This window comes from Triturus cristatus, chromosome 5_1 (assembly GCF_964204655.1).
Source record: "Triturus cristatus chromosome 5_1, aTriCri1.1, whole genome shotgun sequence".
In the NCBI taxonomy this organism is placed as follows: domain Eukaryota; kingdom Metazoa; phylum Chordata; class Amphibia; order Caudata; family Salamandridae; genus Triturus; species Triturus cristatus.
Genome location: NC_140587.1, coordinates 983,051,266 through 983,064,513, shown reverse-complemented (window position 1 = coordinate 983,064,513; position 13,248 = coordinate 983,051,266). Strand labels below are relative to the sequence as shown.

Below are 13,248 nucleotides of genomic sequence, written 5' to 3'. Positions count from 1 at the left end.
ACTCTAACTCAGGCTCTCACTCTTTCATCCTTCCACGGTCAGTAAGCTGAGTCACAATATACTGGATAATAATAACACAGGTCAGTTACAGTGCTTAGAGACAACACAAACATCAGTATGAAGCACTATATGAAAACTAAAGAGTTAAGTGACTGCTTAATTGTACACTGAATGACACAACGTTACTACAAATCTATCCAACCATTCCTCCAGCTATAACATGGAGTGAGCCAGATTTATCAAGAAGTTGCGCTGTCCTTGCATCAGACAAGGTGACGCAGATGTACAAAGCCACTCAAGTGACAAATTGCACTACCTTGCATGGCTTTGTAAACTTTTTAAGTTATTTGAACTCGTAGTATTTTTTTCTGTTTCTTCAGGGTCCCATGCATGATATGTCAAATTCAGGGATTTTGGAGAACGAAACATGCAGTGATGAGAAGTCTAGTAGAGCCTGTAGTGAGAGTATGGTTTACATTATTTCTTCAGGCTTTCTTAGAATGTGGCAACCCCGATTTATGCAGCAACATCAGTCAATTATCAGGGCTAAGATTCAAAGGCGGCTCAGTGGCATCCAGTTCATGGCCACTGTTAGGTGTAAGAGGCAGGGTGTCCGAAAAATGGGAACTCATGTTCAATGATTAGAGGTGGATAGTTCTTTCTAAGTCATAATTTAGAATTTGGTAATAATGACAAAATAAGGAAATTGGAATGCTGTGAGCTCAATTGAAGACAATGAAGGGGCTCAGTGCCAATAATGGCTGGTACAGACCTTCTGCTCCAACATTCCTTTGCTTGTCTTTTAATTTCTCTCTGTTTATTTTAGAGCATTCTACCCTTAGTGGGTGGAATGTTCTATCCAGTTACAGCCCTTCTGCCTCAGGATATAAAGATTGTTGAAGCCCTCTCTCTTCTTATTGGTCCACACCTGATGCTCATGTCTATAACTGGAGAGCGGGTCCTTTAACTATTGCTCTAGACCTCAGCAATGGGACATTATTAAGGCTCCCTCTTTTCCAGAAAACCATTAATTTTCCTGTCTGTATTTATTTTAAATGTGGATAAAAACGGAAATTGGGTCGTTTTTGAGAGATTCTAAATGCTGTCAGTCATGACTGCCAGGATAATAGCTGTGTGGATTGACAGTCAAGGGGATTAAACAAATATAAGGATTTTAATAAAGAGCCTTAAAGAGAAGCAGATTTGCACAACCTTGATACTAAAATGTACATTATTCTTAAAAGTGCATATTTTACCATCTAAGTGTGTATATATCATTGAAACCTCTCAGGCGTTCAGGCACAAGTGCACATTAACTGGTTAACTAAATGCAGAAATATTCACATTTCAGCGTCATTTTTTCACAAAACCTAAAATAAAAATGGATAAATACCGATGGAAATGACAAAAATATAAATACCATAAAACCGGGAGCCCTAGACATGATACTTAATTAAATACCTTTTTTAGAGGTGAGCGAAGTTGTGGTTTTTTGGGGCAAAATATATGTATTTTTTTTCCAAAAATACACATACTGTGTGAAATGCACTTTGCAAGCATCAAGTATGAAATTTCAAGAGCATTCCTCATATACAAACGTCATACGAAAAACCAGCAGGAGACGAGCTTGAGTAGAAAATGTCTCTCAGTTGCAGTTTTACTGTTCCCGTGAGAAATTGTCTGCTCAATTGACCGCAAAATGGCATAAAAATTGCAATTTCTACGGTTTTCTTTTCATATCAAAAATGGCACCCTCGCCTATTTAATATTAAGAATGCTCTTTTCATCCAGATATGTTTGCATACTCTGCAGCCCCTGTCTTGAATATGCCAGGAAACAGGTAAAAAGAATGGTTCCACGACCTGTGTTTCACTACAGAAACCGCCTGCTCAAGGGGGCTGATACTTTTATTCACATTAATGCTGTTTTCTGATCAAAGGACTCCGTTCAGAAATAGCATCAATAAAAATAGATTGACTCAGTTTGATGAGGCCCCATTCTGGTGCGGCTTTTGGCAGTGTCCATGCGATTGTCGTGATATTTAAAAGACACTATGGAAATCACACACTAGATTAAGCTTACTTTTTTTTCATGTCGCTGTTGCCAAGAGCTGAATACTCATCACAGAACGCTACTTGAATGGGGGAGAAGTACAATCGTTCCACTCTCAAGCTGGACAGAGTGCGGTCCTACACTTGATTTTATATTCTTGGGTGTACTTTTTGAAGAGTGTTTTTTGATTAATACTCTATTCGGAGGGCGTTAACAGCTGTTAATTGCATGCCCTGCAAAGATAAAGGCACATAATGTATCAGAGCGCTTTGGATGGCAGCCTAAAACAAGCATTGGCAAAGCCAATAGGTCTTGCCTATGTGAGATTTATTAGCTTTGTTAATGTTTTTTTGCTGTGTTGCAAATCACTGAAAGTAATGTAAAAAAGCTGTATGACACAGCCAACGTTGTCCGCGTTATAGTGCTTTTTTTAAAAAAAATTCAGTTGCGCTGCCCTGAAGCTAGCGCTTCTGCATAATATGGCAAAAAAAATGGCAAAACCAATAGATCTCGCATAGGTGAAACTCATTGGCTTTGCCAATGCTTGGTATGGAATGCCAAGTTCTAAGTATTTATATGGGGTTTACAACGACTGAAGTGCTAATGTTATAGACTGTAGAATGCCCTTGCCAAGGTGTTAGTGTGTCCAGATTCAGAAGCATTGTAGGCCATTCAAAAACTAGGAAATGTGCCATATAAATACACTGAATGGAACGTAAGTTATAGATAAACAGAAAAGTTCAATAGGTTACAGCTTTTATCATGGTGATACTTTAGGCTATGTGTTACTTTTGGTGCAATGGTTAAAAAAGAACCAGCAATACACTCCTGACTGCTTGTTTAGTAGTAAAATATAGAAATAATCAGTGTTTAATGGGTTTCCTAGAGCTTTTGGCCACTGTACCTGCTGCACCATTCAAATCATGGCCCTCATGCCTGCAAAATAACTGGACTTGTGACTGCTTGCTTAACAGTAACAAAGTTAAACAAGAACGGGAGGTACCCCTATATAATTATTAGGGACGGAGTGTATTAATAAGCTGAAAAACAGGAAGTCCCTATGTCATAATGTGTGAAAGAGAATACACCTCTATCTACGCCAAAGATTTAGATGCTGACAAATCTAACAGCTTTCATTAACCCACTATGTGCCTCTATTGGAAAAAACTTTATAAAAACTTAAAATAATCTATTAATCACAGTAACACAGTACAGCATACGTTTGCACAAAAAAACTTGTTCAATTCGATCATGAATATATTAGAGAAACAATTTTATTCCAAAAAAGATATTGCATATTTAATTGTAATCTTCCTCCCAATATAGGTTACAATCTAAGCGTATCAGGAGCCTAAAAACATTAAAAATCGAAAATCTTAAAACCATTAAAAGTTGACGCAGCGTTTCGGTGCTTGTTCAATATTTTCACTTTCTTCAGGACAATAAAACTTTCAATCTGAATATTACGATGGATTATGTCTAATCAATTACTGTGGAAGTAGAAATATGTCTCGCCACCGCTAGGGCCTCACTTAGGGGAGCCTCTATAGATGTATGGATCCTTTTCTTGTATCCTTTAAAGCCACCGTATTGTATTCTAAGGTGGAAAGTATTATTAATATAGATTTCTTTATATATGAAAATCTATGTTATAACAGGACCATTAACGCAGGTATTTGTGATCTTTGCCTCATTCGTTGATTTAAAAGATCCTTACTCGTATATGTATTGGTAAAAGTACCAGATTTGAAGTCTGTTTGTTGAACATCGGCCTCCCTGCTCTGACGGATACTCCAGATATGGTTGTGCTTAACAGTAACAGACAGCAGTAATTGGTGTTCAGTGGGTTTCCTAGAGCTGTCTGCACTATGCCACTGCACTTGCTGCACCATTCAAATCATGTCTCTAGTGCCTGAAAGGTGACTGCACTTGTGACTGCTTGCTTATTAGTAACATAAAGCAATAATCAGTGTTCTGTGGGTTCCTAGTCCTTTTGGCCCCTGTGCCACTGCACCTGCTGCACCATTGAAATCATGAACCTAGTGCCTGCAAAGACAAATGAGGAACTCATTTACATCCAGCAATGTATGAGTTCCTAAAAAGGCACAGTTACAGATGGAATATAGAATTATTATGTAGGTAAACATAAATAGAAAAGCGTTGTTAAAATGTGCCTTTAAACTTACCCAACTCTCTAAAACGAGTTGCCCTAGATGTAATAAATAAATCATATGCTTTACACATCAAAGTGAAAACCAAGCATTGTTAAATGTTGCTACAGAGTGGCTAGCTCTTTCTTGTAAAAAGATCTTATCCAGTGAATGGGCCATAAACAGTGTAAATTGCTAAGGATCACCATGTGTTAGGCTGACTCAGACTAAAATTCAGTTTTTTACTTTGTTCCTAAAATGACAGTTTCGCAAATGAAATGCACTCACGAAAGAATAGGAATTTTGCAAAAAACTTGCAAATGTTTTGTGCAGATGAAGAATAAGATACCTTTTGAGATGGCTATGTAAAAAATTACATTTTAAAAAAGGGCACAAGCAGGCTCCATGGAGAAAGTATGCTGCATTCCTCTTTCCTATAAATGATCTCACTTTGAAGTCCGCCAAAAGCAAAAAATCCAGGCTCCCACAAAAACACAGCTTGCCATTTGATCTTGTTCTTTGAATGCCCAGCAAACGTGACAAGATAGGTACAAGATTTAAAGGCGTGTTGAGAGATTCTGAATTCGTGGAAGAATACAGTGAACATGACTTTCTCATCGGGCGGGACAAACTGAACCTAGACAGCCTGAAGCAAATAAAACCAGCAAATGGGAAGCATGAAAACAGGAGTTACAAGCCAGAAATCCAATGGAAACTCCCCAAGATGTCTTCTGCATACCACAGAGCTGCGCTATGTTCACTATGGTTTCTTGGACTAATGTTCATTTCCAACACCTGTTCAGATCACTAGGTCACGAGTTCGAATTCCAGCAATGCCAACCTAGCTTTCCAGCTTTCTTAGGTTGGCAAAATGAGTCCCTATAAATGTTGTCATGAAAATAAGTAGTACTGACAGTGCTTCAACATAGCAGAATTTGATTATGTAGCACTATGTAACAAAACCAAGTATTATTCTCAACCTGGAGCATCATAAGCTATTGTTTCGTGAGATGGTTCCTTTTAACAAGATGATTAAACTCTGGACTGTGAAAAAATATATAACCAAGACTGCTCTGTGCACCTGAAAGTGTAACTGTTTGACGAACAGCATGAAGTTAATCTGGAAAGAAAGCAGTGCACCACTTTCCACACTCTATCTGAGTGCAATAACACAATTGAGAACACTGAAACAGTGGTGTAACAAAGTCCCCTGCAGCCCCCGCGGTGCGGTGGGCCCTGAACTCCAGGGGGCCCCCTCAGCACAGTACCTTGGCATGACAGCTCCTGACTGAGTCTGGAGGGGGGGCTTGATATAGTTTGCAGGGGGCTTCCTCAAGTTTCGTTAACGTTAGCGTATTGAAGTGTTGGGGCAGTGCCATTGAAGACAATGGAGTGGCTCCGGGCCACTGATGACTGGCATAGGCCTCCAACACTAACATTCCAAAGCTTTTTTTCTGCGTCTTCCATTTTGCTTTAGAACACGCGACAATGTACAAATGTTCTTTTACGAGCTGATCATATTGCAGCTGCATTCCCATTCTCAAACCAGTGGGTGCAAACTGCACGTGTTTGGTTTGTAAATTAGGACTTTAAACAGTTTTTCGTGAACAAACGTCTGGCAAAGTTTACAGGTGAATCCTATGTGTAGAACCAAACCTCTGCTGGAGCATGGTCACCTCTTCCACTGTCATTACATCCCTGTGGTAAGGAAGAGCCCTGCTAACCCCACTATGGCACTCTTGCAATTCTAAGACACCACACAAGTTTAGAGTGTTTAAAGACATCCTAAACCTACTATAAAGATTCTTCAAGGTTTCCTGCCTTTATCCCTGGCGTCTAGCATCCTTTTGGCAAAGAGGCAATTACCAGTTTTGTGGCTGCCGTGCCGTTACTGACTCATCATTTCTGTGCACCTTTCAGAAAGCTGCATGCCTGTGGCTCTGAAACCACCCTAATCCTCTGTTAGAACTGCACTCGTATTGTAAAAATATAAATTACACAATTTCCCTAAACAATAGGCCCTGCCTTACCATATTGAGAATCGTCAGGACGTAGGTTGTGATGTTTTCATGGCCGTGGTTTTGCATCATTTTTTTGTCGACGACAGCAAGTGTTTCGACATTCAGAGGTTTATTTTTGTGGGCCTTCAAAGGGGAGCGCTTGTTTCGCGGCTGGAATCGGTATTCGTCTGGCAAGATGTAAATATCTTCTTTTGGCGGTTTGGGCATGTCTATGAAGGAAAAAAAAGAGGTTATGAGAAAAGGGATAACGTATGAGACAGAGGAGATATAAAATCACTCCATGTATTAGAAAAGCAACCGAAATACCAGAAAGCAGGTCAAGTATGGCAGTAATAACAAAAAAACATGAAAAAACAACCGTTCACTGGGTTGTATTCTGCAATACAAACATGTATGGGAAAGTGAGGCACAGAAATGATGAAAAAAGAATTGAAAGGATTCAATTGTTTGAGAATTGGAAAGAATAAGGAAAAAATTCAGGAAGAGACGTTGGAGAGGATTGAGAAGATTCAAACAAGTAAATACAGAAAATATACGGGTTATCCACAAACAAACACATGTACAAGCAATAGGAAAAAAATAAATAAAGAAAAATTTACTATTGTTGGCATGTCACCTATAGCAAATGATAGGCCCTCTGTATTTAAATTGTCGCACAAACAGGTGTGCTTAGCTCAAAAAGAGCAAAAGATCCCCTTTGGAAAGACATTATTATGAAATGAAAGATAATTGTTGGCTTACAATATTATTTGCTATGGAAAAATAAAAATACGATTTCAAGGGTGCTATCAACTCTAATTAACGATAGATTTACCAAAAATGGGCACACTATATTAATTTTTCAGTATATACCCATAAAAATATACAGGAGACTTCCAACATTGCCATTCGGGATGCATAGGAGACATGATGACTGACCGCCTGATTTCTTCTAATGTTACATTTCGCATAATAAACGCCAAGAAGCCATCCATCGCGTTCTGGGGAGGAGAGGGTAGTCCTGGCACCGCTGCATGCTCACCTAGTATCCTTGGATCATCCTGTTTCAATTACGAATTTCAGCCCTTGTCCCTTTAAGGGATATTCACTGAAATTTCGGCATTTCGTAGATACTAATTTGGCACGGAGGTCAGCTCTTCTTTACAGGCCTCCAACCGATCATCCATAGGCATTTGGAGGCATTGGCAAATGGAATCCTTGTCAATAAATATCAAAGCAGCTGAGAGTCTGAAAAACCTTATGAATTATTTTTTGATCCTTGATGGATTAGTTTATCTGTCACCGCTCATAAATATTGTCTGGACCACACATGCTAGCAGATCTGATTCAGGCAGGTGACTCCCGTTTTAAGCCAAAAAAAAGAGTTTATTTTATCTGTCTCCCACTTAACACTGACTTTACTTCAATGTGTTATTAGGGAAAATAAGGGCGCCAGTTTTTTTTTAAATCTCCCTTTTTCTAATTTCAAAATATTGGCATGTATGCGTGTTGCACTGCAGATGCTGCGCAATAATTGTATCTGGGACCCAAGAGAGGTACATCAGGTCCTTTATACACTGATGGACCCATAGAGGTGCAGAAATGGCTGATGAGGTCAGCCCCCTAGAAAACTATCTTCAAACTGTTCTTTATTCTCTGAACCCTGTTTTGAGAAAGTGAGATGTATGCGGAGACCACTTATGGATGTCTCTCCCACTAGAACCGAGGACTATGTCTAGCAGGGGTGTAGCTTCAATCAATCAATCAATCAGAACATTTGTAAAGCGCACTATTCACCCGTGGGGGTCTCAAGGCGCTGGGGGGGGGGGGGCGGGATGCTGCTACTGCTCGAATAGCCAGGCCTTGAGGAGTCTTCTGAAGATCAGCAGGTCTTGGGTCTGTTGTAGGAGGATGGGGAGGGTGTTCTAGGTCGTGGCGGCGAGGTGGGAGAACGATCTGCCGCAGGAGGTTGCTCTTTGGATGCGGGGTACAGTGGCGAGGGCAAGGTCGGCGGAGCGGAGCTGGCGGTTGGGGGTGTAGAAGGTGAGTCATCTGTTGAGGTATGCTGGTCGAGTTTTGTGGAGTGCCTTGTGTGCGTGGGTGAGGAGCTTGAAGGTGATCCTCTTGTTGATGGGGAGCCAGTGCAGGTCTCTCAGGTGGGGTGTGATGTGGCTGTGGCAAGGGATGTCGAGGATCAGGCGTGCAGAGGCGTTCTGAACATGTTGTAGTCGTTTCTGGAGTTTGGCCGAGACTCCTGCGTAGAGGGCGTTTCCGTAGTCCAACCTACTGCTGACGAGGGCCTGGGTGACCGTTCTTCTTGTTTCGGTGGGGATCCACCTGTAGATCTTGCGGAGCATGCGGAGGGTGTTGAAGCAGGAGGACGAGATGGCGTTGACCTGCTTTGTCATGGAGAGAGTAGAGTCGAGAATGAACCCCAGGTTGCGTGTGTGGTCGGTGGGTGTTGGTGCTGTTCCCAGTGCGGTCAGCCACCAGGAGTCGTCCCAGGCCGCGGGGGTGGAGCAGAGGATGAGGACTTCTGTCTTGCCCGAGTTTAGCTTCAGGCGGCTGTTCTTCATCCACTCGGTGACGGCTTTCATTCCTTCGTGCAGGTTGGTTTTGGCGGTAAGGGGGTCCTTGGTGATGGATAGGATCAGCCGGGTGTTGTCGGCGTAGGAGCTGATGTTGAGGTCATGCAGTCGGGCGACGTGGGCGAGCGGTGCCATGTAGATGTTAAACAATGTCGGGCTGAGGGATGAGCCCTGGGGTATGCCGCAGATGATCTCGGTGGCTTCGGAGCGGAAAGGGGGAGGCGGACGCTCTGGATTCTGCCGGAGAGGAAGGAGGTGGTCCAGTCCAAAGCCTTGTCTCGGATCCCAGCATCTTGGAGGCGTGTGCGTAGGGTGTGGTGGCAGACAGTGTCGAAGGTGGCTGACAGGTCCAGGAGGATGAGGGCCGCGGTTTCGCGGTTGTCCAGCAGGGCCCTGATGTCATCGGTGGCGGCGATGAGGGCAGTTTTGGTGCTGTCGTTGCTGCGGAACCCGGACTGGGACGGGTCCAGGATGCTGTTCTCCTTGAGGTAGCGGTTCAGTTGTCTGTTGACGGTCTTCTCGATGACCTTCGCCGGGAACGGGAGCAGGGAGATGGGCCGGAAGTTCTTGAGGTCCTTGGAGTCAGCCTTGGGTTTTTTGAGTAAGGCATTGATCTTAGCGGGCTTCCAGCTTAGTTAGCTTCCGAGGGGTGGACAGAAATTTCCCAACCATCACTGCCACTAAAATGGCAAAATGGATGAGAATAATCTTTAATTTAAAAGGCTTCTCTGCAACACATAAGAGTCATCCAGTCTTGGTTAGTTTTGTGTGAGAGGGAAGGGAGGGGTTGATGTATGCAAGCTCTGGAAAGATTCATAGAGATTTGTTTCTGTGCTATGAGGGCTGCTAATCTGAGTGGAAACCCTACCACATACACTGGAGGCCCCTAGCCCCAAATACAAACACCAGAATCTATTTGTCAGAGGGTTGTCCCATTCCAACCCCCCCCCCCCCACACACACACGGAGCTACACCCCTGATGTCTAGTCTGATTTTGTTCCAGAGGAATCTAAAATGGATTATTTGGAGGGAGTTGGTTCTTTCGTTACTTAATGTTTTAGGCCAAAGTATGTCTTTGGGGGCTTTCTCCATAGTGCCCTGCAACCCTGGGGAAGATGGTGGTGTGTCCCAGAAAAACCTTTAACTTAACAAACACACACAAAACACAGCAAAATACAATCCAGCACAACACAACACAAACTGTATAGCATTACAACCTAGCATCAGATAAGCAGCTACTCACATCTATTGACATCAGATATTACATACACTGGTTGTGACTGAAGAAGAACAAATGCCCTTACATACATTTCTTGCGCCTTCCACAGTAATGCTGTTTTGGTAAGTGTCCATGTCTGTGGTCACTAAGGTGCTGGTGGTTGCGATCTTGCTGCGCCTCGCCGTTTTCCTGATACAGTGTGTTGTGGCTGTCCAATTCCACCTGTCTCCCCACCATTGTGACCTCATTGGAATGGTGCAGTCTGCTGTCGATGGACCTCTTGTAGAGCACATGTGGATGGTGACCATCAGGAGAAGAGTAGTTGTGTTTAAGTGCAATGTGCGATGGTAGTGGCTTCAAGAAGTAATCTGCTTGTTCAGTTCTTATCAGACCTGACTGAAGAAACAAAGAGCAAAAATAACTTTCAACAAGTGAGTTATTGACAACATATTTCCAAAAAATGCCATGTGGTACCATATGGAAATCTATCAATGGTTGTCATCAGTGTCTGAGAGCCGTGCGTGGCCTATTTAAGCCAACATAATGAACAGTAGCATTTTTCAGTTTTACCTTTGGATAAACATTACTTTTATGGTTGTTTCACTGTATTGTTCTGTTCTTGGATGTTGCACAAGTCCTAACTATGGGCCCATTGTATGGAAATTTAGTGTGGCTTGATCCCTTTCGAGTTTATCTGGGAAATGCTCCTCTATCACAGGGGGGAAAGTGTGGCAAATATGGGTTTGGCTTGCAGACCAATGAAAGAGAGTTTCTAGAAGTCAACAGTTCATACTCTGTGCTGTATGGTGGTGGTAGAAAGAGGCATGATGTGGAATCAAGTCTCGGCAGCCCAGGTATTCAGTAAAGGAGGTACTCGTCAGTGCCGGCGGAGGATCGTAAGACAGACCAGGGCCCCTGCACTTATTTATTCATATATTTATTTTACAAATTAAGCACTGGACTAGGCAGGGTGATGTGGTCTTCCCGATTCTCTTTCCGTAGAATGTATAGAGAAAGCTGATTGGCTTCTCATAAATTCTGTCCACTTTACCCTGTCCAAAGTCAAAATCCTCTTGTTTCTTCTCGTATTTCGCTCCTAGCTGGTAACCAGCCTCTCCATGTGATGTAAACTGAGTTTTGATGTTTTATGTTGCAAGCTTGCACCTCTTTTCTTAGACAGTTGATACACCATATTACTTCTAGTACATGAGAGAGGCTTCAGGTCAATTCACAAGCTGAATCAGTCCTTCCATTGGTATTCTGGGAGGAGGTCTCAGTTTTCATCACATACAACGATCATACAATTTAGAGGGTCACTCTGCTGCTTACACAGGTGCTGCATTCCCACGCTCCCAATAAAAATGAGACTGCTACATGATGTTCCCCATTCCATTCCCACCATAAATCTAGGAATGTACAGTGACTAAAAGCAATACCTTGGACTGAACACTGCACCCGCTGCACACTGCTTTGTCAGGGTGCAAGCAGAATCTACCAAGTGCATATTGTAGGAGAGTGGAATCTGACTAATGGTTGCCCCCAACTTTTTGCCTGGTATTTAAGTGGTTTTTGACTAGTCTGGCTGGGATCCTGCTATCCAGGACCCCAGCCTATCTGCTTTCTCCCTAAAACTGTTGTGAGTACTCTAGGTACAAACATAATTGGATGCTGGGCATGCCCTTCCAGTCCCTTGTAGATGGTACCCTAGGTACCCAGGGCATGGGTCCCCCAGTAGGCCTACCAGGGCTGCAGCACTTATTGTGCCACCCTGGGACAGCCACCCAAACTGACACCACCAGGCCACTACTGTAGCCTGGGTAAGGTGGTGCTAGCACCCCTTACAGGGATGTAGGTACCCTATGTCCCATACCATTACAACACATATACTCTCATCGGTCACCCCTATGGCAGGCCCTGGTAATCCTACAGGTCTGGGTGCTGAGGTATGTGTGAGGGGGGACCCCTACGTAAGTAGGACCTCCCTGCAACCTTCGTAAAACCGTTACTGGGTTGTTTGTAGTGTAGCCATACCATATACTCTTACCGCATTATAAGTTATTGCGTCATCGCTGTAACTTTGGACTGGCTACACAGAACCATATCGTGTTTGGTGTCAAACATGAAGGAATCATACCCCCAGTCCAGCCATGGGCATGGGGGCACGATTCCCCCTTGCTAGGAGGGTGATATGGGAAAAGCGGTAGATTTTAGACACCAATTTAAAAGTGCACATGTACCACAAAATGGCTACTGTCCGCCACCTACACGACTCTGGCTGGCTGTTGCTGGGGAAAATCCCAGCCTCGCCAGCTGGACAATAGGGCTCCTGTGGCAGGGAGGTGCCAGCACCTCCCCAGACAGGATGATGTGGATTGGAACAGGGTGGGTGCACCAAATGTCCATTCAGAGTTGCACGTAGGCAGCTGCAGAGCCCCCACTCTGCATACACCGCCTGGAACCGGTTCAGGGGCATCCTGCCCCTCGCCCAGGCGGGAAACACACAAAGGGGAGTGGGTGTAGCCACCCTTTCCCGCCTCTACTCTGATTGGTAGGCTCGCTTTGGGACCATCCCCTAATCTTGGGGATATATGGGAATAACTTTGCCCTAGAGCCTTAGATTCGTCCAGAACTTCACAGAACTGACCTTCAATGAGCTGCTGCCCAGCTGACCGAAGAAATCTCCCTTGGGATAAAGGAGTTATCCCCCTGCTTGGCAGGCACCTAAAAGACTACAAGATACCTGGTTGGAACTTCGTGGCTCTCCCGACCTTCGACGCCTTCCAGCAACCTCGAGGTGGGTCTCCAGTGCATCCCAGCGTCCTGTGAGTGTGCCCAGCAAGTCTGAGTACCCTGGACCACGTGGGTGTCGAGATCCCCGCATACCCCGAGACACCGGCCACCTCTTGTCCAGCACACGACCCCGACCAGTGGGGAAGTTGTGCTTTGGCCCATTTCTGAGCCAACCATCCAGCAGCATTTGTGCCGACCCTCAGCTCCCTGGCCCGCTCCGGTGGCCCGTGGGAGCCCTTTTACGCACTCCATTTTGCTGCCTTCCGCGGTCCCTTGTCCCTCGACTTGTGGGCCCTGACGGAGGACAATCTTTGCTTCTAAGAGTTCCCCTGGTTGCTCCAGGCCGGCTCTACGCTCCCTGCAAAGGAGAGCACCCTCAGACCTCGTGGGTCTGCACCAGCAGCTGCTTTGTCCATCTTGCGTGGGTTGCGGGGGCCAATGCTTAGTGG

The 13,248-nt window shown here is 44.1% G+C and overlaps 1 protein-coding gene across 1 annotated transcript in view; it reads right to left on the bottom strand.

Moving 5' to 3' along the window:
* The window catches only part of ADAMTS16 (ADAM metallopeptidase with thrombospondin type 1 motif 16), a 637,963-nt gene that overhangs the window by 456,094 nt on the left and 168,621 nt on the right, over positions 1-13,248 (bottom strand). Inside the window, exons 4-5 of the mRNA XM_085606087.1 lie at positions 10,099-10,405; positions 6,233-6,432 (exon numbers count right to left, since the gene is read on the bottom strand). Coding sequence (XP_085462213.1) covers positions 6,233-6,432; positions 10,099-10,405 — 507 coding nt within the window. The remainder of the gene's footprint in view (positions 1-6,232; positions 6,433-10,098; positions 10,406-13,248) is intronic.